At 47.1% G+C, this 27741-nt stretch overlaps 1 protein-coding gene across 2 annotated transcripts; it reads left to right on the top strand.

Annotated features, from left to right (window-relative positions):
- The first annotated feature begins 93 nt into the window (after positions 1 to 93).
- Positions 94 to 27741, top strand: PELP1 (proline, glutamate and leucine rich protein 1). 2 transcript variants are annotated; one of them, XM_028534287.2, is made up of 17 exons: positions 98 to 453; positions 12057 to 12121; positions 12518 to 12623; positions 15948 to 16097; positions 16331 to 16402; positions 21162 to 21221; positions 21520 to 21670; positions 21870 to 21999; positions 22153 to 22240; positions 22679 to 22767; positions 22848 to 22964; positions 23115 to 23262; positions 23405 to 23564; positions 24440 to 24495; positions 24639 to 24845; positions 24977 to 26428; positions 26586 to 27741. In XM_028534287.2, the coding sequence occupies exons 1-17, from the start codon at positions 205 to 207 to the stop codon at positions 26676 to 26678; spliced, it is 3393 nt and encodes a 1130-aa protein (XP_028390088.1). In that variant the 5' UTR covers positions 98 to 204; the 3' UTR covers positions 26679 to 27741. The 2 variants fall into 2 exon arrangements, with proteins under 2 accessions (XP_035889058.1, XP_028390088.1); XM_036033165.1 differs by lacking the exons at positions 15948 to 16097; positions 16331 to 16402 and having other exon boundaries at positions 94 to 453.

The raw sequence follows: 27741 nt of genomic DNA, 5'->3' as shown, positions 1-27741 counted from the left end.
TCACTGCCTGGGAGCTAAACGCTCCCGGCCCGGCTTCCCGGCCCTCCATTCAGCGCATGCTCCCTCCCAGCCAGACCCCGGAGTCCCATCTCCACGCACCGGTTGTACAATTCCACAACCCCCTTCTCACTCCCTCTCCGCCCAAGGCGTTCGTCGCGGTGTGTTTGCGTCATCGCGCTACGCCACCACTAGACCCCGGTGAAGATGGCTGCAGCCGTTCTTAGTGGGCCCTCTGCGGGCTCCGCGGCTGGGGCTTCTGGCGGGACCGGGGGTCTTTCGGCGTTGGGCTCAGGCCCGCGTCTCCGAATGCTGCTGCTGGAGAGCGTGTCCGGGTTGCTGCAGCCGCGAACGGGGTCCACCGTTCCTCCCGTGCATCCCCCAGTCCGCTCGGCCCCTCATTTGCCCGGGCTCATGCGCTTGTTGAGGCTGCATGGGACGGTGGGCGGGGCCCAGGTGAGTTAGTGTCCTGCATGCCCGCGGCCCTGTTGGAAGGTTGGCGTAGCAATCTACGCCAGGTTCACGGTGAACTGCAGTTTCTAGGGAGTGTGGAGGAAAGGAGAGGTGGGGGGAAGGAGACCTGGGGGCAGAAAGTGAATCTGGATTATCAGTCTGCACAAAATTCACGTATTTTTTTCTTTATCAGTCACGAGTAGAAAGTAGGGAGAATATGGGCCTCTTTTTTCTGTTCCTAGGCTATTGGTAGTCACACACGAGTAGGTTCCTTTCCAGGCCTCGCCACTCACTTGATTTATGATGTTTAAGTTTCTTTTTCCTCGGGCAGTACCTGTTTTGGGGATTTTTTTCTACTTGAGTAAATGGACGTATTCAGCAAGTGAATATTTACTGAAAGCCAAGTACTGGACCCTTCAGTTAGTTGTAGAATGCGATGGCCGTGAACAAATACTCATAGTTTTAAAACACTATGAGCATTATATAGTAGAGAACCTCTAACCTGATCTGGAGAATTAGCTTAGAGATATTGGAGTTTAAGCTGAGACCCCCAAGGATGAGTAGGGGTTGGGTAAGTAGAGAAAATGGGGAGGATGGTTTAATCAGTGGAGAGCTCGTGTGGAAAGGCCCTGTGGTAGGAAGGAACTGAAAAAAAAAAATAAAAAGGTGTTGTGGCTGAAGCTCAGGTGGAGGGAAGGAGAATGGGCGCTGTGAAGCTGATACGGTGGGTGGGTAGAGGACAGACCATGCAGAGCTTTTTAGTCTGGCTTAGAAAGGTTCTTTGGATGTATTAAGGATAGAAACTAATACCTGTTTTGTTCTGTAATTAGAAACCTAAGTGTCATCCACCCTAAACACTTTTCTTCTTCCTCACACATCTCCGTATGTATGCTTTGTCAGGCCCTGTTGATTTTATTTATCCTCTGAATAGTTTTTAGGTCTGTCCACTCTTTTCCATATCTTTGTCATTGCCCCCATCCCAGCTTGAACCTCCATCTTGCCCAGTTGAAGGCACTGATTCTAAGAATACATAACGTGCCTAACCTATGGTAGGTGTTCCTTTAGTATGTCTTGCCCTCAATATTCCCCCAGTCCTCCCAAAAATGTTCCCCATTCTTCAAGACTAGTGTACATGAGGTCTTCCTTGTCCAGCCTTTGTTACTGGGACCTTCCTAGTGCTATGCTTCCTTACAGAAAGAGGGTTGTCACAATCTGCTGGGTGGTTCAATTATTTTAGCCCTAAATTTATGAGGGGTATAACCTCATTTATTATGTTAACATCACTCCTCATTGTTGAGGGTGACGGAACCATGCCTCTGCTATCCTCCCAGTTTAAGAAGCAGGAGGTGATTATATATTTTCCTTCTAAATCCTCCTCCTTTAATTCATGTGATTCCTAAGTATTTCTGAAATATCATCTATTCTGCCTATAATTATGTGATTTCTTTCATCATCTCTTTCAAGTCTTCCTCTTCTCCCTCCAGGTGAGCTACGTGAACTTAATGTCTTGTTTATTTTCTCTGAGTGTTTAAAGTCTAGTACAATTTTGAATAAAGAAAAGAGTGATGTGGGAAACTAGACTCCTCCCTTTACTATTGTCTGTACCACATTTTTGGGTATATCTGGCCTTGATTTTTTTTTCTACTTATGTCTCTGGCATTGGGTCTTTAATATGTGGAACTGTATAGTTTCCTTTGCATCTCCATAGATTTTCATTCAATGAACATTTATTGAGTATTTGTTATATGTTAGCTACTATTCCTTATCTTTAGGTAGAGAAATAAGGGAAATTCCCTCAGAGAATTTCTAGTCTAGTGAGATAAGTAATGAAGGTAAGTAAATAGGCTTGGAGAGAAAAACAGATCCATTTTTTGGTCCATCCATCTAGGCTTAATTACCAATATTGCTTTACCATAGGTACTGTAAATTCATTTGTTCCAAAATACAACTACCTTAGTACAATTCACAATTTCTTGTTTGGATTATCGTAACAATCTCCTAACTGGTCTCCTTACCTTCGCTCTTGCTCTTTTTTTCTTTTAAATATATTTTATTGGTTATGCTGTTACAGTTGTCCCAATGATTTTTGCCCTTTGTACACCTCCACCTGGTACCCCCATTCCCTCCAACAATCCCCCCTTAGTTCATGTACCTGGGTTGTGTGTATAAGTTCTTTGTCTATTCCATTACCTATGCTGTTCTTAACATCTCCCTATCTATTTTGTACCTACCAATTTGTGCTTTTTAATCCCTGTGCCTTTGCCCCCATTTTCCCCTTTTCCCCTCCCAACTGATAACCCTCCAAGTGATCTCCATATCTATGATTCTGTTCTTGTTTTGCTTGTTTGCTTAGTTTGTTATTTGGATTCAATTATAGTTGTGAATTTATTACCATTTTAATGTTCATTGTTTTGATTTTCTTTTTCTTAAATAAGTCCCTTTAGCATTTCACATAATAAGGGCTTGGTGATGGTGAACTCCTTTAGTTTTACCTTGTCTGGGAAGCACTTTATCTGTCCTTCAATTCTAAATGATAGTTTTGCTGGACAGAGTAATCTGTGATGTAGGTCCTTGTTTTTCATCACTTTGTATACTTTTTGCCAGTCCCTTCTAGCCTGCAAAGTTTCTTTTGAGAAATCAGCTGACAGTCTTACAGGAACTCCTTTGTAGGTAACTACTTGCCTTTCTCTTGCCGCGTTTAAGATTCTCTCTTATCTTTAACCTTTGGCACTTTAATTATGATGTGTTTTGGTGTGGTTTTCTTTGGGTCCATCTTGTTTGAGACTCTGGGCTTCCTGGACTTGTATGTCTATGTACTTCACCAAATTAGGGAAGTTTTCTTTCATTATTTTGTCAACTAAGTTTTCAATTTCTTGGTCTTCCTCTTTTCCTTCTGGCACCCCTATAATTCAGATGTTGGTATATTTAAAGATCTCCCAGAGATTCCTAAGCCTGTCCTTGTTTTTTGTTTTTTAATTCTTTTTTCTTCTTGCTCTTCTGATGGATTGAATGCTTTTTCTTTCTTTGTGTTCCAAATCATTGATTTGATTCTTGGCTTCATCCCCTCCACTATTGGTTCTCTGTAGATTTTTCTTTATGTCACTTAATGCAGCCTTAATTTCAGCCTGGGTCTGTTTTATGCTGTTGAAGTCCCCAATGGGTTCCTGGAGCATCCTGATAACCAATGTTTTGAACTGTGTATCTGATAGGTTGCTTATCTCCATTTTGTTTAGTTCTTTTTCTGGAGTTTTGTTTGTTCTTTCATTTGGGCCATATTTCTTTGTCTCTCCATTTTGGCAGCCTCTCTGTGTATGTTTCTGTGTATTAGGTAGAGCTCCTTTGACTCCCTGTCTTAGTAGAGTGGCCTATTGTAGAAAAGCACACCTGTTAGGTTGTATGGGGCAGAGCCTTTGGTAATCTCCAGGGCTATGCAACCTGTGTCACTGCTCTGTTGGCTCTGTGTTGGGGAAGGCTTGCAGAAGGGACAATGCCACTGCCTGGCCTTTGGAGTTTTGCCAGGGTGGAAGCTGTCTCCTGGCACTCACACTTCACTTTCTCTCCATATGCCACTGGTACCCTTCCAGCTGTTGCCCTGGTGCTGAATCCCAAAGAAGGTGGGTCTGTGTGAGCCCTAAGTCCATTGTGGGCCCATTACGAGGAATCTTTTGAGAAACTGGTAGTTTCTTCACCACCCTAACCCCGACTGGTTTTTACAGCCAAAAGTTATGGGGATTTATCTTTCTGGCTCTGGAACCCTGGGCTGGGTGGTCTGTACTGGGGCTGGGATCCCTCACTCCAGAGGTATCCCTCCTGCTTTTTATCCACTACACCAGGATGTGGGATTGCCAGTTTCCACCTCTGCCTTCCTACACCTCTCTGCCCTCTCTTTCTCTGTGTCTCTGCTCCTCCTACCCATCTGGATGAATGTGGCTTCTTTATTTTTTTTTTGTTTATTTTTTTAAAAAAATATATGTTATTGATTATGATATTACAGTTGCCCCATTTCCTCCATTTACTCCCCTTTGCCCTGCACACCCCCTTTCACCCGAATTCTCCCCCTTTAGTTCATGTCCATGGGTCATACATATAAGTTCTTTGGCTTCTGTATTTCCCATACTATCCTTGCCCTCCCCCTGTCTATTTTCTACCTACTATCTATGCTACTTATTCTCTGTACCTTTGCCCCCCTTCCCCCTCCCCTGTTGATAACCCTCCATGTGATCTCCATTTCTGTGGTTCTGTTCCTGTTCTAGTTGTTTGCTTAGTTTGCTTTTGTTTTTGTGTTAGGTGTGGTTGTTAATGATTGTGAGTTTGCTGTCATTTTACTGTTCATATTTTTTATCTTTTTCTTAGATAAATCCTTTTAACATTTCATATAATAAGGGCTTGGTGATGATGAACTCCTCTAACTTGGCCTTATCTGGGAAGCACTTTAACTACCCTTCCATTCTAAATGAAAGCTTTGCTGGATAGAGCAATCTTGGGTGTAGGTCCTTGCCTTTCATGACTTGGAATACTTTCCAGCCCCTTCTTGCCTGCAGGGTTTCTTTTGAGAAATCAGCTGACAGTCTGGTGGGAACTCCTTTGTAGATAACTGTCTCCTTTTCTCTTGCTGCATCTAAGATTCTCTCCTTATCTGTAATCTCGGGTAATGTAATAATGATGTGCCTTGGTGTGTTCCTCCTTGGGTCCAACTTCTTTGGGACTCTCTGAGCTTCCTGGACTTTCTGGAAGTCTATTTCCTTTGCCAGATTGGGGAAGTTTTCCTTTATTATTTGTTCAAATAAGTTTTCAACTTCTTGTTCTTCCTCTTCTCCTTCTGGCACCCCTATAATTCAGATGTTGGAATGTTTAAAGATGTCCTGGAGGTTCCTAAGGCTCTCCTCATATTTTTGAATTCCTGTTTCTTCATTCTTTTCTGGTTGAATGTTTCTTTCTTCCTTCTGCTCCAAATCCTTGATTTGAGTCCCATTTTCCTTCCTGTCACTATTGGTTCCCTGTACATTTTCCTTTATTTCACTTAGCGTAGCCTTCATTTTTTTTTTTTTAATCTAATTTGTGACCCAGTTCTACCAATTCTGTGAGTGTCCTGATTACCAGTGTTTTGAACTGTGCATCTGATAGATTGGCTATCTCTTTATCACTTAGTTGTTATTTTTTCTGGAGGTTTGATCTGTTCTTTCATTTGGGCCTTTTTTTTTTTTTTTTGTCTCTGGGGGCTTGTTATGTAGTGAGGGGTGGAGCCTTAGGTGTTCACCAGGGTGGGGCAGCACACATTGCTATGTTGTGATGCTATACGTGGGGGAGGGGTCCAAGAGGGAACAGTGGTGCTTGCTCCACTCTGCCAGATTTCAGTCACTTCCCCCATTACCCACAATCAAATTGGGCCCTTCTGGTGCTGATTCCCCAGTGGTTGGGTTTGTTTATGTTCTAGGACCCTGTGGATCTCTCCAGTGAGCTCTCCTGTGAGGCTGGAAGTTTCCCTCACTGCCACCTCAACCCCCACAGGAGTTTTAAGTCAGAGGCTTTCAGGCTTTATGTCCCCATACTGGAATCCTGGGTTGTGCAGTCTCTCTCACTTCCCAGTTGTTCCTCCTGGTTTATCTGCACACAAATGTGGGACCACCCTGTCTGCCAGCGGCCACTTTGCCAGTCCGTCAGCTGCTGCCTTGCCACAAGTCCCCTCTGCCGGGTTGCCCATCTCTGCCTCTCCTGCCTGTCTGGATGAATGTTTCTTCTTTAACTCTTTGGTTGTTGGACTTCCATACGGTTTGATTTTCTGTCATTTCTGTTTTTTTGTTTTTAAATTTGTTGTTCTTCTCTTGGTTGTGGGAGGAGGCACAGTGTGTCTACCTACACCTCCATCTTGGCCAGAAGTCTGTTGGGTCATTTTTATCAGCATACGGTTGATACCTGCATTTAAAAAGTCTTCCTTTAGTTCCTTCCCTATTTGTCTGCTTCTGTTGATGGCAAAACTCAAATGAGTTATTTATACTTGCTGTCTTTGATTCTTCTCTCATTCTTTTTTAAATAACATTATCTTGAAGTAATTTAAAATTTGTAGAAAATTTGAAAGACTAGTTAAAAAAATCTCTATATACTCTTCACTCATATTCCCCAAATGTTAATATTTTAAGTACATATTTTTTTTTAGCGTTCCCAGTGCATATTTTTTCTGGGTCTATGGAGGGGTAAGTTGCAGACATAAGGCCTTTTACCTGTAACTACTTAAGTGTACATTCCCTTAAAAACAGGATGTTCTTTTATATAACCACATTCTGTCAGCAGAATCAGAAAATTAACATTGATATAATAAATGATTTAATCTAAATTATCTTAAAGGTGTCTTATAGTACAAGAAAAGCTTCCAGCCCAGGATTTGCTGTATCACACATTGCATTTATTTGTCGTGTCTCTTTAGTTTTCTTTAATATGAAGTAGCTCCTCAGATGATCTTAAAAAAGTCTTGTCTTAGGATCTTGACATTTTTTCAAGAGTACAGGATAGTTATTTTATTTTGTTTTTATTTTTTAAAAAAGGTTTTATATATTTTTAAGAGAAATGAAGGAGAATGAGAGGGAGAGAAACATGGATATGAGAGAGAAACATTGATTGGTTGCCTCTGTGCCCCAATGTACCCTGACCGGGAATCCACCTGACGCCCAACCAGCTGAGCCACATAGTCCAGGCTGATCGCTCCCTTTTTAGAAAGTTTCCCTTGCTTGGCTTCTGGGCTACCACTCTCTTCTGATCTCCTGTTACTTTTCTGGTTGCTCCTTTCAAGTCATCTTTACTGGTTCCTCCTCACATCTCTGACCTCTAAGTGTCCTTGTACCGCTTTGTTTTCATTCCCTTGGTGAGCTGATCCAGCTTCATGACTGACAACTCCCAAATTCATGCGCTAACCAGGATTTATCCTAAGTCCAGACTTACCTCCCCAACATCTATTGGCATCTCCATTGTGATGTTAATAGATATCCCAAATTTAACATATCTGAAGCTGATTCTCACTTCCCAAATCTGCTCCTCCTGCAGTATTCCTTTCCTTAGTAAATAGCTAATCGCTCAAGTGAAAAACCATGGAATTAATCTTTACTTGTACTTCCCACCCATATCCAATTTGTTACCAAATCTTGTTGGCTTTACCTTCAGAATATATCCAGAATTCAATGCTTTGTATCCCCATATTCACCACGCTTTTTAAGCTGCATCATCTCTCTCCTGTGTTAGTACAACTTCCTGCCTCTCTCTGCTTCCACCTTCTCAATAAGGGAACTGATGTGTTTTAAAGAATAAATCACAAGTCAGACAATATATCACTTCTCTGTCTCCCCATGACTTTGATCTTACTTAGAGTAAAAGTCAGTTGCCTCTGTGACTCTACAAGATCTGGCCCTGTTGCTGGGGCCTTCATTTCTTATTACTCCCCTCTCGCTCACTTGTCTCCAGTCAGTCCGCTCTGCCAGATGTGCCATCATCTCACAGCCTGTGCTCTTCTTCTCTCCTCTGCCTGGAATAGTTTGCCTTTGTGGGGGGTGGGGGGGGGTGACTATGCTTTTTTTTAAAAACCAGCTTTAATGAGATGTAATTCGCATACCATACAATCCATCCATTTAAAGTGTACAGTTCAGTGCTTTTTAGTTTTATTTGTAGAGTTGTGTGCCCATCACCAAGATCAGTTTTAGAACATTTTCATAACTTCAAAAGGAAACAATAGCCCTGGCTGGTGTGGCTTATTTGGTTGGGTTTCGTCCTGCAGACTGAAAGGTTGTAGGTTCGATTCCCAGTCAGGACACACGTCTGGGTTGTGGGTGGGGTCCCCAGTTGGGGTGTGTGAAGGAGGCAGTTGATGTTTCTCTCTCATAGATGTTTCTCTCCCTTTCCTCCCCTCCCTTCCCCTCTCTCTGGAATCAGTAAAAGACACTATTTTTTTTAAAAAGGAAACTACCATTGGTAGTCACTCCCTATTATCCCCTACCCGCCCCTCCTTTGCTCTTCAGACCTAGGCAACCGCTCATCTACTTTTCGTCTCTATAGCTTTGCCTACTTTTACCATTTCATATAAATGAGTCACACAGCATGTGTGGCCTTTTGGGTCTGGCTGTTTTCAGTTAATGTAACGTTTTAAGGCTCATCACTGTCTCAGAACATCATTTCTTTTTATGTCTGAATAGTCCATTGTATGGATGTACTACATTTTGTTTATGCATTCATCAATTGACATGTCCATTTGGGTGGTTTCCATTTTTTGACTATTATGACTAATGCTGCTGTGAATGTTTGTGTACAGGTTCTTGTGAGAACACATTCTCATTAATATCTCCTGCATATACCTAGGGTGGAATTGCTGGGTCATGTGGGTGACACTATGTATAACCCCCTTTAAAATGTTATTTTTTCTTATTGATTTTAGAGAGAGAAAGGAAGAGTTGGGGGGAGAGAGAGAGGAACGGTGGGGGAGAGAGAGGATCATCAGTTTGTTGCTTCCCCTATTTACGCATATGCATTCATTATTTGATTCTTGTGTGAGTTCTGACCATGGATCGAACCACAACCTTGGAGTATTGGACTGATGCTCTGACCACCTAAAATACCTGGCCAAGCCTCTGTGTAAAACTTTTTGAGGACTGCTAGACTATTTTCCAAAGTGGCTGCATCTTTTTACATTCTTATTAGCAGTGTATGAGGGTATCAGTGTTTCTTGTCCTCACTCTCCTTTAGGTCTCTGCTCAAATGGCTTTTTTAGAGAGAGCTCTTATGCCCACTCTACATAAAACATTATCTCCCCTGGTCCAACCTTTCCCTCCTTCCCTTAGTCTACTTTATTCTTCCTTATGGCACTTAGGGCCATCCAACTTACAATTTATTATTTGGTCATTTGTTTATTTTCTGTCTTTTCTAATTAGAATATAAGCTCCACCCACCCCACCCCCCAGCATCTAAAACAATGTCTCACATGAAATAGATGTTAAGTGAATATATATTGAGTACATGAATATTTCCTTTTAATTCCTTGCGCTCTCTCTTTTCCTGGTAACCCCATGATGCAAATGTTGGTATCCTTGAAGTTGTCCCAGAGGCCCCTTAAATTATCCTCATTTTTTTTGGATTCTTTTTCCTTTTGCTGCTCCAGTTGGATGTTTTCTGCTATCTTCCAAATTGCTGATTTGATCCTCTGCATCATCTAATCTGTTGATTCCCTGTAATGTATTATTTTTCATTTCTGTTTCTGTATTCTTCATTTCTGACTGGTTCTTTTTTATGTTTTCTCTCTCTATTTTTATGTTTCCTATCTCTTTGTTGAAATTCTCACTGAGTTCATAGAGCATCCTTATAACCAGTCCCCCCCCCCCCCCCCCAGCAAAAAACAAGTCAGTTTTTTATCATTTCCATTCTGCAAGGGTGAACTGGGAATATTTTAGGTAAAGGTAGATTGGTGAAGTCCTTATTCAAAAAATTAAACCCAAGTCCACATGAGTCAAGGTAATACCATGTAGAACAAAGCTGACAGTCACTTTTTTTATTGTTCAAGTGCAGTTGTCTCCATTTTCCTCCCACCACTCCCCCCCACCCCAGGCTTCCCCACTTCCCACCCTTGATCCTGCCCCACTTTGGTTTTGTCCGTATAACCAGTGTTTTGAACTCTGCATCTGGTAGATTGCTTGTCTCCATTTTGTTTAGTTCTCTTTCTGGAGTTTCATTCTGTTCTTTCATTTGGGCCATGCTTCTTTGTTTCCTCATTTTGGCAGCCTTCCTGTTTCTGTGTATTAGGTAGAGCTGCCATGTCTCCCCATTTTGGTAAAGTGGCCATATGTAATAAGTGTCTTGTGGAGCCCAGCCCTGGTCACCTGAGCTGGGTGCTCCAGATGTGTCTCTTGTGTGGGTTGGGTGTGCCCTCCTATTGTAGTTCAGCCTTGATTGCTGTTGGTGTGTCAGTGGGATGGATTGATCCTCAGGCTGACTGGTTGTGAGGACTGGCTGTGACTATAGTGGAGGAACTGTCAGGCATAGGTTGACCCTGTGGAGCAGGATTTGCTTTATTGGGGCTCTGGTGCCAGCTGAGTCTGCCCTTTGAGGGTGTAATTTCTGGAGGTGGTTGGGTGGTGCTCTGGTGTGTGTTCTGAAGCTGGCCACTGAGTGTGTTGGTTTTGGGGCCTCTTGGGAGGTGCAGGCCAAGGTCAGCTGCTACATGTGCCCTGCTGGGACCACCTGGTATGAGCTATGAAGTGATCTGCAGATTGCCACTTGTGCTGGGCTTGGAGGTGGCTGGGAGAGGCTAAGCTGTGGACAGAGGCCGGCTGCTGCTAGTGCTGTTCTTGGGGATACTTAGCCAGATGGGGCACACTGAGGCCAGATGCTGCCTTTTTGGGGTTTGTGGATCTTTGCAGGATTTTAGGAGAGTCTGACATGAGCCTAGACAGGCTGTTTATATGGGAAAGCCACTGGAAGCCACTTGGGTGGGTTGGTAAGTTAGGTGGGGCAAGATCAGGGAATTAACAGGGTGGGGTGAACAGCGTTAGCTAGGTTGGTGGAGACTCAGATGTGGCACCCACCTGTACCTGCATGGGGAGGGCTCAGCAAAGGAGCAATGGCTTCTGCCAGCACTCCTGTCTGGGAGAAAGCTACCCTTTCATCTCTCGTCCTAAGCCAGACAATTCAATTTTTCCCTGTACATCCCTGGCACCTTTCCAGCTGCTGCTCCAGTGCTGGAGCTCAGAGGAAGTGCGTTTGAATAATAAGTCTGCGTACAGGCCCTTTAAGAGGAATGGCTGGAACTGCAGAAGCCCTCCATCTCACCGAACCACAATCTCTGCTGGTTTTTGCAGCCAAAAGTTACAGGGACTTCTCTTCCTGACACTGGGACCCTGGGCTGGGGAGCCTGGTGTGGGGCTGGGACCCCTCGCTCCTGAGGGGGGACCTCCACAGCTGAGATATCCCTCCTGATTTTTAGCCACCACAGGTGGGTGTGGGACCAGCCTGTTGCACATCTTTGCCCTTCCTGCTAGTCTCGATCTGGCTTCTTCTGTATGTCCTTAGTTGTAGGACTTCTGTTCCGCTAGATTTCAGGCCATTCTCAATGATGGTTGTTCTGTAGTTTAGTTGTACTTTTGATGTGGTTGTGGGAGGAGGTGAGCACAGCATTTACCTGCTTTTCCATCTTGACCAGAAGCCTACCTTGGCATTCTTAACAGCTCTAAGGAAGCCAGGGACAGGAGGAGGGGGATTTGTGTGGGAGTGAAGGAGAAAGAGTAAGAGATGAGTTCAGTGTCCATTTGGTGAACGTTTATGAATGTCTCCTCTGTGCTAGGGGCTGAGGTCTGCTAGCTGGGATAAGTTCTGCTCTCCTCTTTATAGCACTGATTTGTTGGTGGGAGAAGGGGTAAGCAAGATGTGACTTGAGGAAAGCCTGTGGGACAGGCTGCTGTGTGTGTCACCTACTGAAAATAGGGCAAAGGCTGAAGGCCTCTAAGGAATGGTCTTTTATCCTCAAAGGAGGAGTGACTTCAGAAAAGGCTTCATAGATACTGGGACAGGGGAGGGCTTGGAGAAATTCTGCATCTCTAGCATCCTGTTCCTTACTCACTTCTTTGTTTTCTTTCTTCTAGAACCTTTCAGCTGTTGCGGCTTTGGTGGGTCTCAGTAATGCACGTCTCGGTTCTATCAAAACTCGGTAAGTCTTTAACCTTGTTTTTGTCCCCAAGGGTATGTTTCCTTAGGAAGAGAGCTATACGTCTGTCCATCCAGTGGTACCACCCCATGGATTTAAGAGATTTCTCCATTCCCAAGAGGCTGGGGCTTGTCATTCTTCTCATGAGCTTACTTGAGCTGCATATCAACTATTCCAGCTTCCAAGTTTCTTGTGCCCCATCTGGGATGATCTCTGTTCCCTTCTTTTCTTGATGCCCACCCCTCACTCCAGGTCTTCTAAGTATTTCAGGAGTTAGAAACCACAGTGACCTGGAGGGGCAGTCTTGGCCGTAGTCCAGTGAGAGTGAAAGAGCAGTAAATAGCTTTCCCTGAAGTCTAGCCTCCACCTACTTGTTACCACTAACTTCTCTCCCATAAGGTTTGAGGGCCTCTGTCTGCTGTCTTTGCTGGTGGGGGAGAGCTCTACAGAGATGTTCCAGCAGCACTGCGTCTCCTGGCTTCGGAGCATTCAGCAGGTCTTGCAGGTGAGGATATGGCTGTTTCCCTGACCCCGTCCCCTCCTCCTGCCATTCCTTATTCTCCATTCTGGACGTGGTATGTTCTTTGTGTCTTGGACATTCAGTTCTGAGGACAGAATAATTGAAGCAGTTTTCTGATAGCAGGGACAATAAGCCTCAAATGGAAATCCTTAGAATCTTTCAATATTTTTATCTACTGGGTTAATTTTAATTCATCTGACCTTTCATATACCAGAACTTCTGACTGTTTCATTTCCTCATTAGCTTTTCTTAAAAGATTTTATTTATTTATTTTTAGAGAGAGGTGAAGAGTGGAAGAGGGAAAGAAACATTAATCTCTCGCATGCCCCCGACTGGGGACCTGGCCTGCAACCCAGGCATATGCTCTGATTGGGAAATGAACTAGTGACCTTTTGGTTTGTGGGATGATGCCCAACCCATTGAGCCATACCAGTCAGGGCCATTATTAGCTTAACTAATGAGTGACATCTCTAAAGTGCTTTTTTCTAGGTGTTTGATTTTTTTTCTTGCCTAGTCCTTTCTCTTTTTTCTTTTGTATTTTTTTCTCATTTATCTTTTAACATTTCACTTTTTTCCTGCTTTTACATTCTTTGATGACATCTCCATTTAGTTCTTCCGCAGTCATCTTCTGAGCACAGGTGGCAGGCTGTGTGCTCAGCTCTAGGGAGACAGTGGTAAGATGGACTTGGACCCTGTTTTCCTGGGGCTTGGAGTCTAGCTCAGGGGGTGGGAAACTTTCTATGAAGTACATGCTTGTAGGTAGTAAATCTTTTAGGTTTCTGTGAACCAGGTATGGTTTCTGTTGTGCGTAGTTTTTTTTGTTAGTTTTCTAACTCTTTAAAAATGTAAAAATCATTCTTAGCTTGTTGGCCACATCAAAACAGGCACCCACAGACCATACTTTGCTGATTCCTGTTGTAGTGCAAGAGGCTTTAATTGACTGATTGTACAGAGGAGTGTGAAGTGATAAACTGAGGGAGGTGCTATGGAGGTAAAGGAGGTGGTCCCCTGAGAACACGTAACAAGAGAGACTGGCCCAAACTGAGGTGGTTTGGGTCATCAGGGGCAGTGATTCAGGGAGCGCTTTTCTGAACGGGTGATTAGGAGTAAATATGGCTAAGGAAGTGATGTAAGTGCAAAAGCCCTGAGAGAAGAGGAGTTTGGCCCATGTGAAGACTTGTAAGCAAGCTGGTGTGTCTGGGGCTATTGACATGTGACTGGGGAGGTAAGTAGATGGGGACCAAGTATGGTGTGGAAGGCATGTTAGGAGTTTGGCGTTTAGTTTTGGAACAGTTGCAGTTCAAGAAGGTTTTTGGTAGGGGTGAGGAAGAGGTGGTGGTAGCAGTACATGATCCAGTTTTCATTTGAAAATGTCACTCTAGCTTCTCTGTGGAGAAAATTAGAAAGGAGCCAGAACAGAAGGAGGAAGACCTTATAGAAGGCTATTAAAATAACCCAGGAGAACATTCACAGCAGCTTGGAGTAGGTTGGGGTTGGTAGAAGTAATAGGTAGATGAGTTCAAGGGAGATTTAGAGGCAAAGTGGACAGGTCCTGATGATGGAGTAGGGTCAGGGAGAGCATGTGTCCAGGAGGACTTCTAGATTTCAGAACATTGGAAGACAGCCAGGTTCAGAGGCGAGAAGTTAAAATACCATGAGTATGGCCTTGGGAATCAGTAGAAGGCTCCTTAGTGAGCGTCGAACCTGATCTGGTGTGAGTGGAAGTGGCTGGGAATCTCAGTGTAACCTTGAGGGTTCGGTGGGTGGGGGGGGGGGGGCTTTATTCTGTACGTTTTACAAAGGGGAAGAGTGTTCAGCATTCAGATGGCAGCTGGAGGTGAGGAAGAAAACGAGATGATCAAGATGTGGCCTTATGCGGATTGGACTTGAAAGCACTCCACAGTTACTGGTCACGCGGAGGACGATGAGCTTATGAAGGAAAAGGGGACAGCAGCAGAAAGGATACAAACTTTCATATAGTACGAGAGAATCAGGACTGTGGGTTGGGTGGAATACAGGGGAAGATCTTTCTGTTTATGCCCCTCTGAGGTGGAATAAAACAAGGACTGAAAGTTATTTATCAGATTTAGCAGCTCATGGGTTAGTCAAAGTATTTTTGGTGGAGCAGTCTGTACCGAAGCCAGAGTGCCTAGAATGAGAAGTGAGTGGGAAAAGGAGTGGAAATAGGGGAGATAGGCAGTCCTTCCAAAATATTCAATATTTGGCTCAAAGGGAGAGAAATAGCTGAGATTGGGGTAAGGGAGAAAATAACTAAGGGAGAGAAATAGCTGGGGTTGGGTGAGTGAAGTATGGACGAAGGAAGGATTTTAAGATAGGAAAGGTGAGCATGTATGAATGTCAGTGGGAAGAGTTCTCCTAGGAGGGACTGGTTAGAACAGGAGAGAAGGGGCCGGTTTAGAGGAAGGGAGGGGATAGTCTCTGAAGCACAGTGGGGCAGGGTATCTTGAATAGAAGGGGACCTACTTCCTCTAGTGGGACAAGAGGAGGGAAGGAGAAGGTGGGTGTGGATGAAGATGGACTTTTCAGGTTTGATAGTGGGAAGCTGAGGGAGTGCCCCTCTTGGCTCTTCAGTTTCCTCTGTGAAGTTGCAGGCTAGGTTTTCCAGAGGTGACAGTGGTGGGAGAAGGTTTCAGTAGCAGGGGAAGCTAACCAGAGAGAAGTACAGTAGGATTACTGGACAGTGTTGGGGGCCCATTTGTAGTTGGTAGGTCCAGTATTCTTACTCTCTTAAACATTTTTATTTGCCCCTTTGACACATGACCTTCTCTGGTCTAGTAGGAGATATGTGCTGAATGCTTTTCCTTAGAATATGTTAACATTTTAGGGAAGTCCTAAATCCAAACCATTTTTCCTCCATGAGTTCAGGGTAGGTTTGAGCCAGCTTGGCGAGGTGGGGTGGTTTTGTTGTGGCTGAGACTTTTTTTCAGTCTGAGAGTGTTGTTCTCCATTCCATTCTAGGGGAGTATATAGTACGAGAGAATCAAGCTCTTGAGATCTTCCTGTTAGATCTTTAAGGTGTGACTTTGTTACTTTTTTTCCTCCCTCAAATTCCTAGGACCCCAGATACCCCTAATACGAAAATGTAAACACCTATCCTTTCTATAGACAAATGTGTTACTTTTGGATACTCCGTATTTCTAATGTACTCTATTCCTAGTGGATCTGATGGTAATATTGACATTAGCGGTGGTGTTTCTCAAAAGCCCCATGTTGTCCTACCTCTCGTTCCTCATGGTTTTGGTTACCACGAAGGTGGGGTTGGAAGCATGGAGTGTTATTGCTCTTTAGTCCCAGGACCCACCCCCGACAATGGAGTTGGCTGTGGCTGTTCTGAGGGACCTGCTCCGGTATGCAGCCCAACTTCCTACACTCTTCCGGGACATCTCCATGAACCACCTCCCTGGCCTTCTCACCTCCCTGCTGGGCCTCAGACCAGAGGTGAGACACCTCCCCAGTCCCTCCGCCCCTTGGCCCCTCGATGTACCTCCCTAACTCCGACCACTTGGATTAAGGAATGTGATGGGAAATGAGTAGGGAATTGGATCAAAGAAGTGAGAAGGAAGGGCCAAAAAATAGTGTGTGGAGGAGGGACCTTGAGGGGTTGTGGGGTGGGGATGGCCTCTGTGGGGGCATTGGGCTCTCACCTCCTCCTTACTTTGATTTTCCCACAGTGTGAGCTCTCAGCACTGGAGGGAATGAAGGCGTGTATGACCTATTTTCCTCGGGCTTGTGGGTCTCTCAAAGTAAGTATTCATGGACATTCCTCATCGTACCAACATAAGCCTTGTTAGCTCTTTTACTTCAGATTCCATTGCTGAGACTTCTGAGCACCTCTCTCTCTCTGTATTGTATTGCATTGCATTGCATTGCATTTATTGTTAGAGAGAAGAAAGGGAGAGAAACATTGATGTGAGAGAGGTCAGTTGCCTCCCATACATGCCCTGACTGGGGACTGAACCTGCAACCTAGGCATGTGCCCTGACCAGGAATTGAACCAGTAGCCTTTTTTTTTTTTTTTAAATTTTTATCTATTTGTTTTATGGAGACAGGAAGGGAGGGAGAAAGAGGGAGAGAAACATCAGTGTGTAATTGCTTCTTGAGCGCCCCCTACTGGGAACCTTGGCCCACAATCCAGGCATGTGCCCTGACTGGGAATCGAACTGGTGACCCTTTGGTTCTCAGGCTGGCGCTCAGCCCACTGAGCCATACCAGCCAGGGCTGAACTGGCAGCCTTTCACTTTGCAGGATGATGCTCCAACCAACTGAGCCAGACTGGTTGGGGCTAAGCACCTGTCTTTTGATTGTTCTATCATTGATCTCCACAGCTATAATTATATTACCTTGCAGCACTCTACATGTATAGATGAAGAAATTAAAATTAAATAGCTTGCCTAAAGTCAACAGAGATGGGAAACTATGTCTGATGCCAAAGCCCAGGCCCATGGGCTGTTTCCTTTTCCTCCCCTCCTCTGTACCTCTAGAGTGCCTCACCTATTTCTACCACTCAGTCTTTGTGAAGCTCTTGTAATTTCCTCCAGGAAGCCTTCATATTTCTTCCCTGTAACAGTTTTCTAACATGTCTCCTTATATTCTTGACTAAACTCCCCTTGTCACTTCCCCACTCTTTGTTTCACCTGCCCTGACCTTTACAGCATAACCTCATTCGGTTAAACAGGTAAGGTGTATGCGGGTCAGGCGAGGGAGGCCGGTGCAAGAGTTGGCTTTGTTTTCCAGGACATACACGAACGGCACCTGTTGTTTGCAGTATAATTGGGTGCCAGCTTTTACCTAAGAATAAACTGTTGTTCTCCTGTAGAATAAATGCTCTCTGTTGTTTTGTTATCTCATCATTGTTTGACAAACCATTGAGCATCCCCTTACTCAGATGGAGGCACAAATCCGAATAGAGAACTGGAATTAGTGCCAAATTAATAACTTTTTTTTGGTATGACTGTTGTGGTCGACTGTATCAGTATTATCAGTTTAAGGGGGAGTTCGCCATTCAAATTATCTTGAAAGTAAGATCACATGGGTCTGTGACCAAATCAAGGAAGTAAAAGAAAGGTAAGGGAACTAGTATGGGCACCACAACGTGCCAGGCATTGTGCCGTGTGTCTGAGATGCGTTGTCTCATTTATCATTAGAGCGGGAATGTGGGGTTGGTGTTGCCCAACTAACCAGGAAACAGGCCCACAGGTATTTAACTGACTTAACTGGAGGTTGTGTATGTAGTAGTTATAAAACCAGTTGTGAGCCACTGAAAGCCTGTGTTTTTTCCCCCACTTAATCGAACTCCCTAGAAGCTTTTAAGAACACAGAGGATTGGTAGGTAGGCTTCAACATGAATGCCAGCTCTTACCAGTCATTAGTGGGTCACGGAGGGTTGTGAGCCTGATGTGGGTGGTGTCGCTGTGGCTCCCTCCAGTGACTGGTTGCTTGCAGTGTCTGAAAGGTCCCTGAGCAGGTGATACTTCTCAGAGAACATGGAGTCATGTTTTTGATTCTTTGTTTTTATGTGAATGCCACTAATATCAGGTGACAGAATCTTGGCAAGACTTTGGTCAAGAAGGCATTTAGAGTAACTCATGGATTTTACTGAGTTTAAGTAAAAACTGCCTTTCTTGTAAAACATTTTGTAAATTAACTTATCAAATTATACAGGCTAGATAGATCTTTGTCCCTGACCCCTCACTAGTCGAAGATTGTGAGGTGTTATTTTGACTCACCTCGGTTTGGGGTAACCTGTCTCTATCTGCATCCCCCCATGAAAGTGGAGGGAGGATTGAGTGTTATCTGCAGGGTCAGCATTTGAAGAGTCAGGGAGATGAGAGTGCCAGGTGTGTCCTCTGCTAGTGCCGCTTACTTTTCACTGTGAGTAGTCAGGAGAATTCATCCGAAATTCACAACCTTTTGTGGGAGGTGTGGTTTTGAAGTTATGGCCTGCATTTTGAGTATTCTTTCCAAACTGGCAAAACTTGCACATGTTAACAGGGTATGTATGCCTTTATTTCTTTAAGAGGGAAGTGTCACCTGAAGAACTTCTCTAGCTGTTGAGGATTTTGTCTTTGTTGCCAACATGTCAGATAAGAATCTGTTTCATGCAAAGGCCCCAGGGGCACTTTGTACTTGGAACATCTTGCAGACCAGTGCTTAGGCAACTGATAATTGCCATTTGGGAATATTTATCTGTTCTTTGTCCCATGCCCAGAAGCTCCCAGGGCAGGTGCAGTCTGCAAGGTCAGAATTACTCCTCCCAAGTGGTGAAACTCAAGCATTCTGAGTCTGTGGAGCCACTCCCATAGAGGCTTTACCTCTCTTTGCCAAATTGATTAGTAATTTCTGGGAACGAGTGGGAAGGCTAACCCCACTCTTGAGAGAGACCCTGGACATGCATATGCACTTGCATTTCAAGTCAGCCACTCCAGGTGAGCCATTGCTTTAGTTTGCTTGGCCCTGGGGCAGACCTGTGGTCAGAGCCATGTCCCTGTATTCTGCCTTATTGCAGTCGCATAAGCAGACTTCTTTTGGCCTCAGGCCAGCTTTTGGAGTCCCAGAAGTGTGAGCTGTAAATTGGCCTAAAGGGCTGAGTGCCACTACAGTTGGGGCTTTGGCAGCTCTCTAAGAAATCTTATACTTGAAGAAGCTGGTGAGTCAGGAGACCTGTGGATGGATACTGCATTTGGGTTGAAGTGTTTTGAGTCCTACCACATCAGATGTGAAAGTGCTGTCCAAGTCCCAAGGGAAATGGTTCCTGATCGTCTTTTATCCTGGCATCGGCTGTAACAGGGCATCAGCTGTAACAATGCTTGTCTCATGGTCACCAGAATCCTGAAGTGTGATGTTCCTGCCCCAGGGTAGGTGGGAGGCAGTCCTTGGAGGGGTGGTTTCGGAACTACACACTGACAGGTTTCTGCTCCTGCTTTGCTCCTGTAAGTCCCTTGCCATAAATCTGGTGCCACTGCTGATTTCTCTGCAGATTTGTGTGTGTGGTGGTGCCCCATTCTCCCTTCCCCCAGAGTCCATCCTTTCTGGGCTGGGGTGTGAGGCCTCAGCCTCCTTCTCTGTGGCATCTTCTGGGTCTGTAGCTTTCCTCAGTGTTTCCCCTTGCTGGCTTCGTGGGGATTCTCCTCTTTCTTTTAAGCCCGGCTCAGTCCTGCCCTCCCTATCCCTGCTGCCCAACATCAGTCCCTCTGGACCCTTCTTCTGCCCTCATCTCAGTACAGGGTCACTTCTGGTCCCCCAGTGCTGTTTTCCATAGACTTGTCTGCCAGACTAACCCACATCCCACTGAAGGTGGAAGTCCCATCTCATTCCTTTCCATAGGTCTACTTCAGTGTTCTTACCCCTTTTATGCCACGGTCTGCGTCTCAGAATGTTTTTTAAAGATTTTTATTTATTTATTTTTTAGAGAGAGGGGAATGGAGGGGGAGAGGGAAAGAAACATTGATTAGTTACCTCTTATGTGCCCTGAACTGGGGACCTGGCCTGGCCCACAACCCAGGCACGTGCCGTGACTGGGAATCAAAACAGTGACCTTTTGGTTTGCAGGGTGATGCTCAGCCCACTGAGCCACATCAGCCAGGCCTCAGAGTGTTTTTAAATTCATAAAATAAATACATAGAATTTTAAGGGAAACTGATTCTGTTGAAGTATATATTTTAAAAACTTGTGATAGAGTTGTACGTGCTTCTTCATTAATGTGTCAAACAGCAAGATATAGCAGCAGGTCTCATACTTACTGAATTTGAAATTAGCAATACATGGGAACACTTCAGGATACCCATTACAATTATAATGTGAAATGAAAGCAAATGATTTCTATTGGTGATAACCAGAGGTACTGCTAATATTACTGTGGCTTTTTGTTTACGCTTATAATTGAAAGAAACACTGTGTTTTACTTACAGGTTACTAAAAATGACGTAACTTCCCCCCATCCATTTCACAGGCCCCTTTCATTCTACCCCCAATAAATTGTGGCCCAGGTTGAACACTTCTGTGCCAGCACCTTCACATAGCAGGCCGAGTAAATGTTTGCTGACTCACAGGTCACTGCTCTGAGATGTGCTGCTTCAGTTCTTCTGAGGCCCTCCCTTTTCTCTTGACCTTGACCTACCCTCACACTTCTGGTTAGAGCCTCAGCTCCCAGCTTGGACCCCTTGCTTCTTGCTAGGAAGTGTGGGGGTTGCTGCTTTTCAGTACTTGGTGTCCTTTTGGCTTGAGGGAAATGCGGCAGCAGGGAGCCCAGAGTCCGGGGCACAGGCCAGACCCTTTCTGCACCAAGCAGGGAGGGTAAGGATGGGAGCTGACATTCGGGATGTCTTTCTACCACAAGAGCTTGTTGGCCCCCAGCCGCGATCCCCTGTTGAGTGCTTTGCTTCCTGTGTCTGCAGGAAAGAAGGCGGCAAGGGCTTAGATTCTGCTGCTAGGAATAGACAGGGTGAATGTCTCTGGCCCTTGGCGCTGACTCACCAGCTTTTTCCTCTCTTTTCCACAACCCAGGGCAAACTGGCCTCATTTTTCCTGTCTCGGGTGGATGCCTTGAGCCCGCAGCTCCAGCAGGTAAAGGAAAAGGAGGGAGATGAGAAGCCTAGGTGTAAGTTGGAGCTTCTCTTATCTCTCTCTTTGCGTTTCTCTCTTATTATTGCTTGGGCCGTGTTCCCACTTCCCTTCTGTTAACATACTCAAGAGGCACAGGCATGACCTCTGCCCCTGTGCTCCCATCTGTGTCCTTCTGCTCCATCGTCCCTTTTCTATATTCCCTAAGGCTTTGTGATCTCCATTTTTCTTGGCGTTGGTGGTGCTGGGGGATTCTGGCTGGCCTGGATTCCTGTCTGACCAAGTTTCTGACCTTCTGCAGTTGGCGTGTGAGTGTTATTCCCGGCTGCCCTCTCTAGGGGCTGGCTTTTCCCAGGGCTTGAAGCACACGGAAAGCTGGGAACAGGAGCTACACAGCCTGCTGGCCTCACTGCACAGTCTGCTGGGGGCTCTCTACGAGGGAGCAGAACCAGGTAGGGACCATGACTGGTAGTCACTGGCAGAGTGGTTGGGGAACGTGGTTGGCAGAAGGGAACCAGGAAGGTGGCCCAGAGAGGCGGGACAGTTGATTTCTAGGCAGGATGGTGGGTAATTCGCTAGAAATGAAAAGGGATGGGGGGGGGGGGTAGAAAAAAAGCCCTGGAGTGTGAAGGTGCTTATGTGTATGTCCAGCTCCTATGCAGTATGAAGGCCCTGGAGTGGAGATGCTGTTTTCCCCCTCTGAGGACGGTGATGCCCATAATCTCCTCCGGCTTCGGCAGAGGTTTTCTGGGCTGGCCTGCTGCCTGGGGCTCCTGCTCAGGTATGTGAGTGAGTGTTGGAAGGAGCATGGGCCTGGAGGGGGAGGGGTTGATATCAGGGTGTTTTCTGCATCATGCGGAAGGAGACTGAGGTTGCAGGTGGAGTCTCAGTGGGGAACCTGTGCTGAGGGTACTCCTGCTCTGATTCTCTTTAGGTCTGAGTTTGGGGCCCCCGTGTCCATCCCCGTGCAGGAAATCCTGGATGTCATCTGCCGGACCCTCAGCATCAGTGCCAAGAATATTGTAAGTGGTGTTTGTCCTCTGTTCACAGTCCTTCCTCAGGACCCTGGGCAACCAGGACAGTAGTATGGGATCTGAAGCTCCCCAAGCGGTTGGCCTGGACAGGGTCTTCCTTTTATCCCAATGCCATCATTCCTTGTGTTTCTCCCGACACACCTAGTGTGGGGACACCAGTAGCACGTGCTTTTCTAGGGGAGGGAGAACTTGGGGGCCAGTTGCATCATTGCTGAGAGGGTCAGCCATTTCTCCCCTCATCCTCCTTCATGGTCTATTTTATAGGATGGGGGTTTGATCCTGTTGGGAGAGCTGGGCGGGGGGGGGGGGGGGCGGCGGGTTCCTTAACTGTGTGTGCACATGTTATAGTCACATATCTGCCTTGTCTCCATTCCTCACTCTGTGTCTCCCTTTCTGCCCCACTCCTTTGCCACCTTTCTCCTGCAGAGCTTGCTTGGAGATGGTCCCCTGCGGTTGCTGCTGCTGCCCTCTATCCACCTCGAAGCCTTGGACCTGCTCTCCGCACTCATCCTTGCGTGAGTGGGACTAGGCAGAGTGTGATGAAGGGACTGGGATGTGCTGGGAATGGAGGTCACCGTTGTGTCTTTGTCCCTAGGTGTGGAGGTCGGCTCTTGCGCTTTGGGTCCCTGATCAGCCGCCTGCTTCCCCAGGTCCTCAATGCCTGGAGCATTGGTAGAGATACTCTTTCTCTGGGCCAGGAGAAGCCTTACAGGTGACCATTAAGGACAGGGATAAAGAGGCAGGGGTGGTGAGGGATGCAGGTGGATTGGGGGTTCCAAGGGGCTGGGAGTACTGAGGGAGGAGAGGCTGGATCTGGCATGTCAGCTGCCTTTGAAAAAGCTACCCTTTGCTCACTGCACAGCGCCATGAGGACCAAGGTGTACGCTGTGTTAGAGCTGTGGGTGCAGGTGTGTGGCGCCTCTGCAGGAGTGCTTCAGGGAGGAGCCTCGGGAGAGGCCCTACTTACCCACCTTCTCAGTGACATTTCCCCACCAGCTGATGCCCTGAAGGTGAGTGAGGCCTCTGCTCACTTCTCCTGTGCTAGGACTCTCATCCTGCGCCCCTTGTCCAAATGAGCCTCCACATCCAGCACTGTCTCCCGTGCCTTCCTGTTTGACTGTGAACTTGATTTTTGTTTCCCTCCACCACCAGCTGCGCAGTCCCCGGGGGAGCCCTGATGGAGGCTTGCAGACAGGGAAGCCCAGCGCCCCCAAGAAGCTAAAGCTGGACATGGGGGAGGCTGTGGCCCCTCCCAGCCACCGGAAAGGGGACAGCAACGCCAACAGTGATGTGTGTGCAGCTGCACTGAGAGGTGGGTGAGGTCTGTGCCCTGTACCTTCGGGGCGCTGGGATGGCCTGGGGCTGCAGCCTGTACCTGGAGGGTGCAGATAAGATGCAGAACCAGCTGAAAACCTGCAGGGGACCAAAGGGGCAGGAGCAGCCCTGCAACTCCCAGGGCTGCAGGCGGGATCTTGGATCCTGCTGTTGATGGGGTTTGGCCATTTACACTGCCCCAGCGTCTCAGTTATTATGTCTGCACATCCTCTGCATGTGCCGGGGACAGTGGTGGCAAGGCGGAAATCCCTGCCCAGTGTAGTTTACATTCTGTTCAGGCAGACTGCTCAGCGGGGTTCCCTGTTTCCTACAGTCATTAACCTGGAAGCAAAAGTACAGACTATTATTTGGGTCCCCTGTGCACGTTATGTCACTGCCTGCCACCCCACCTCGTGTAAAGAGGAGAGCCAGTGCTCCTCAAATCTACAAATGCACATTTATAATGGGCTTACAGCAGGGGTGTCAGACTCATTTTCACCGGGGGCCACATCAGCCTCGTGGTTGCCTTCAAACGGCTGAATGTAATTTTAGGACTGTATAAATGTAACTACTCCTTAACTGTTAAGCAAGAGCTCGGTGTTGCAGTTGGGCAGAGACAAGGTGCTGAGCTGGATAAAACAAGGTAGAGGGCTGGATTCAGCCTGCAGGCCTTGTGTTTGCTACCTCAGGCCTTCAGTATCAACAGCCCTACTTAGTATGATCCCCATTTCATAGTGGAGGAAACAGACTTAGAGCAGTTAAGTAACTTGCCTGAGTTAGGGCAAGCTGGGTGCTCCCCTTGAACCATGTGCTGCAGAAGCCCTTGCTGTCAGTCCTCTTAGTAGCCTCTTAGACACCATTCTTCTTCCCCAGGCCTCAGCAGGACCATCCTCATGTGCGGGCCTCTCATCAAGGAGGAGACTCACAGGGTTAGTGGAGCATGGTCCTCATGGAGATTGGGGTGGGGTCAGCTGTGCCCCCAGAGGGTGTCCATTCCAACTTGGGAGGAGGCCCTGGGGGAGGGTTAGGTAGTCTTGGTGGTGTTTCTAGTTGTGCCCTCTGTCCTTTTCAGAGACTGCATGATCTGGTCCTTCCCCTGGTCATGAGTGTCCAGCAGGGCGAGGTTCTAGGCAGCTCCCCATATACCAGCTCCTACTGCCGCCGTGAACTTTACCGCCTGCTGCTGGCTCTGCTGCTGGCACCTTCTCCTCGCTACCCACCTCCTCTTGCCTGTGCCCTGCAAGCCTTCTCCCTTGGCCAGAGAGAAGACAACCTGGAGGTAACTGCTGCCTGGGGCCGAGTCCGCCTCTTTGGGTTTGGGATTCTCTTGTTCATGGTGCTGGCAGGTTCTCTTGTGCCATGAAACCCTGTGTTTTGGAGGCTCACACTCGCTTTTTCATCCTTCTTCAGGTCTCCTCTTTCTGCTCAGAAGCACTGGTGACCTGCGCTGCTCTGACCCACCCTCGGGTTCCTCCTCTGCAGTCCATGGGCCCCGCCTGCCCCGCACCTGCTCCAGTTCCTCCTCCTGAGGCCCCATCTCCATTCAGGGCCCCACCCTTCCATCCCCCAGGCCCCATGCCCTCAGCGGGCACCATGCCCTCAGCTGGTCCCGTGCCCTCGGTGGGCCCCATGCCCCCAGTAGGCCCAATGCCCCCAGCACGCCCTGGACCTCCAGCCACAGCCAACCACTTAGGTCTCTCTGTCCCAGGCCTGGCATCTGTACCCCCCCGGCTCCTTCCTGGTCCTGAGAACCACCGGGCAGGCTCAAATGAGGACACTATCCTTGCTCCCAGTGGCACTCCTCCACCTACTATACCCCCCGATGAAACCTTTGGGGGGAGAGTGCCCAGGCCAGCCTTTGTCCACTATGACAAGGAGGAAGCATCTGATGTAGAGATCTCCTTGGAAAGCGATTCTGATGACAGCGTGGTGATCGTGCCTGAGGGGCTGCCGCCCCTTCCACTTCCACCCCCAGCGGGCACCACCCCACCCCCTGTTGCCCCAGCTGGGCCACCGACAGCCTCCCCGCCTCTACCTGCCAAGGAGGAGCCTGAAGAGCTTCCAGCAGCCCCGGGGCCTCTTCCTCCACCCCCACCCCCTCTTCCAGGCCCTGTGACACTCCAGCCACCCCAGTTGGTCCCTGAAGGAACTCCTGGTGGGGGAGCACCCCCAGCCCTGGAAGAAGATTTGACAGTTATTAATATCAACAGCAGTGATGAGGAGGAGGAAGAGGAGGAAGAGGAGGAAGAAGAAGAGGAGGAGGAGGAGGAAGAAGATTTTGAGGAAGAAGAAGAGGATGAAGAGGAATATTTTGAAGAGGAAGAAGAAGAAGAAGAGTTTGAGGAGGAATTTGAGGAAGAGGAAGGTGAGTTAGAGGAAGAAGAGGAGGAGGAGGATGAGGAGGAGGAAGAAGAGTTGGAAGAGGTGGAAGAGTTGGAGTTTGGCCCAACAGGAGGGGAGGTAGAAGGAGGAGGACCTCCGCCCACCAGCCTGCCTCCAGCTCTGCCCCCGACTGAGTCCCCCAAGGTGCAGCCAGAGCCGGAGCCGGAGCCAGAGCCAGAGCCTGGGCTGCTGTTAGAAGTGGAGGAGCCAGGGGCCATTGGGGAGCCTGGCGCCGAGACCGCACCCACACTGGCCCCTGAGGTGCTGCCCTCTCAGGAGGAGATGGAGAGAGAAGGAGGGAGCCCTCCAGCAGGGCCGCCGCCTCAGGAGCTTGTTGAAGAGGAGCCTTGTGCTCCCCCAACGCTGCTGGAAGAGGGGACTGAGGTTGGGGGTGACGAGGTCCCACCCCCACCAGAGACAGTTGCAGCAGAAGAAATGGAGCCCGAACCAGAGCCGGAGACCCCTGCTCTCCAGGAGAAGGTGAGTGGGCAGGCTTGGGGGTACAGCTCAGGGGAGGCTGGTGGGGAGAAGAAGGCATTGCAGAGGCTTGTGTTAGGGAAGAGGTTTCTTCCCTGCTCCCCTTCTTCTGTGTATGTACAGGAGACCGTTTTGAACCTTCTGTCTTTGTCCCTAAAAGGAGCAGGATGACACAGCTGCCATGCTGGCTGACTTCATTGATTGTCCTCCTGATGATGAGAAGCCACCACCTGTCACAGAGCCTGACTCCTAGTCCTCTCCTACGCCCCCCCCCTCCATTCCCAATAAAGTTGTGTACTTGGATATCGACTGCTGCTTCTGCCTTTGCCGCAACTGTGCCACCAGCCAGAAGCCCCACTGTCTGCGGGCTTTTCAAGGTATCCAGAATATTCCTCAAGTGTCTCCATAGCTGTTCTGTTGTCTCCACTGTCCAGAGGAGGAACCATCGACTTAAAGAGAGTTTAGTCATTGAATTCTGTGAAATTTGAGCCTTGGGTATACCAGATTTAAGGGGTGTCCATAGTGGGTATGGGGAATGGGCTCTGTTCTGGGGCTGGTCCTTCTAGTGACAACATCCTGGCCCCGCACCTCTCCCCTGCCTCCCCCAGCACCCTCCTGGCAAGAATTTAACAAGCTCACCCCAGGCCTTCCTACCCATTCTTGAGATTTGGACATTTCCCAGCCAGTGTGTGACCCTTTAAATAGTTCTGTTCATTCCAGGCCTTGCTGGGACGCACGTGTGAGCATGAACCTAGAGGTGTGTACATGAGAGGGTATCGAAATCTGTGGGCTTGAGGTGAATAAATGCTCCTGATTTTTTCAGTCTGTTGACAGATGAACATAAGTAAAGGACCTTGGAACTACAGCAAAGGGAGTGACTTCCCAACTGAGTGTACTGAAGGGCCTCTGAGGAGTGACATTGGAGCTAATTTTGGGAAACTTAGGGGTTTTAAAAAATTTCCCCCAACTGGTTATTTTCAAAAATTTCCAACATGCAGAAAAGTTGGAAGAATAGTACAGTATAATACGTTTGCCTAGATTCATCGGTTGTTAACATTTTTCATGTTAGCTTTTATCTCTATAATGTCCGTATATCTACATATAGACATGTATTTATATGTACATAAATTGTCTGTAATCAATACGTATTTATATGTGCACACATTTCCTTTTTTGTGGGACCATGTAAAAAGTGACTTCCACCTCTCCCTTCTTCAACATTGTCTCCTATGGTTAAAGACATTTTTCTACTTAATCACAATACCACCATCGGACCTAAGAAAAGTCATAGTAATAAAATAATATTGTATGTACTA

This window comes from Phyllostomus discolor, chromosome 8 (assembly GCF_004126475.2).
Source record: "Phyllostomus discolor isolate MPI-MPIP mPhyDis1 chromosome 8, mPhyDis1.pri.v3, whole genome shotgun sequence".
Taxonomy (NCBI): Eukaryota; Metazoa; Chordata; class Mammalia; order Chiroptera; family Phyllostomidae; genus Phyllostomus; species Phyllostomus discolor.
This window is presented reverse-complemented; position numbering and strand designations above follow the sequence as displayed.

Bases quoted from the DNA above. Each gene is read 5' to 3' on its own strand.
- PELP1 (XM_028534287.2), top strand. From the start codon at position 205: ATGGCTGCAGCCGTTCTTAGTGGGCCCTCTGCGGGCTCCGCGGCTGGG. The intron at 12,122-12,517 runs GTAAGTCTTTAA...CTCTCCCATAAG, and splicing joins CTCGGTTCTATCAAAACTCG to GTTTGAGGGCCTCTGTCTGC. The intron at 23,565-24,439 runs GTGGGTGAGGTC...CTTCTTCCCCAG, and splicing joins GTGTGCAGCTGCACTGAGAG to GCCTCAGCAGGACCATCCTC.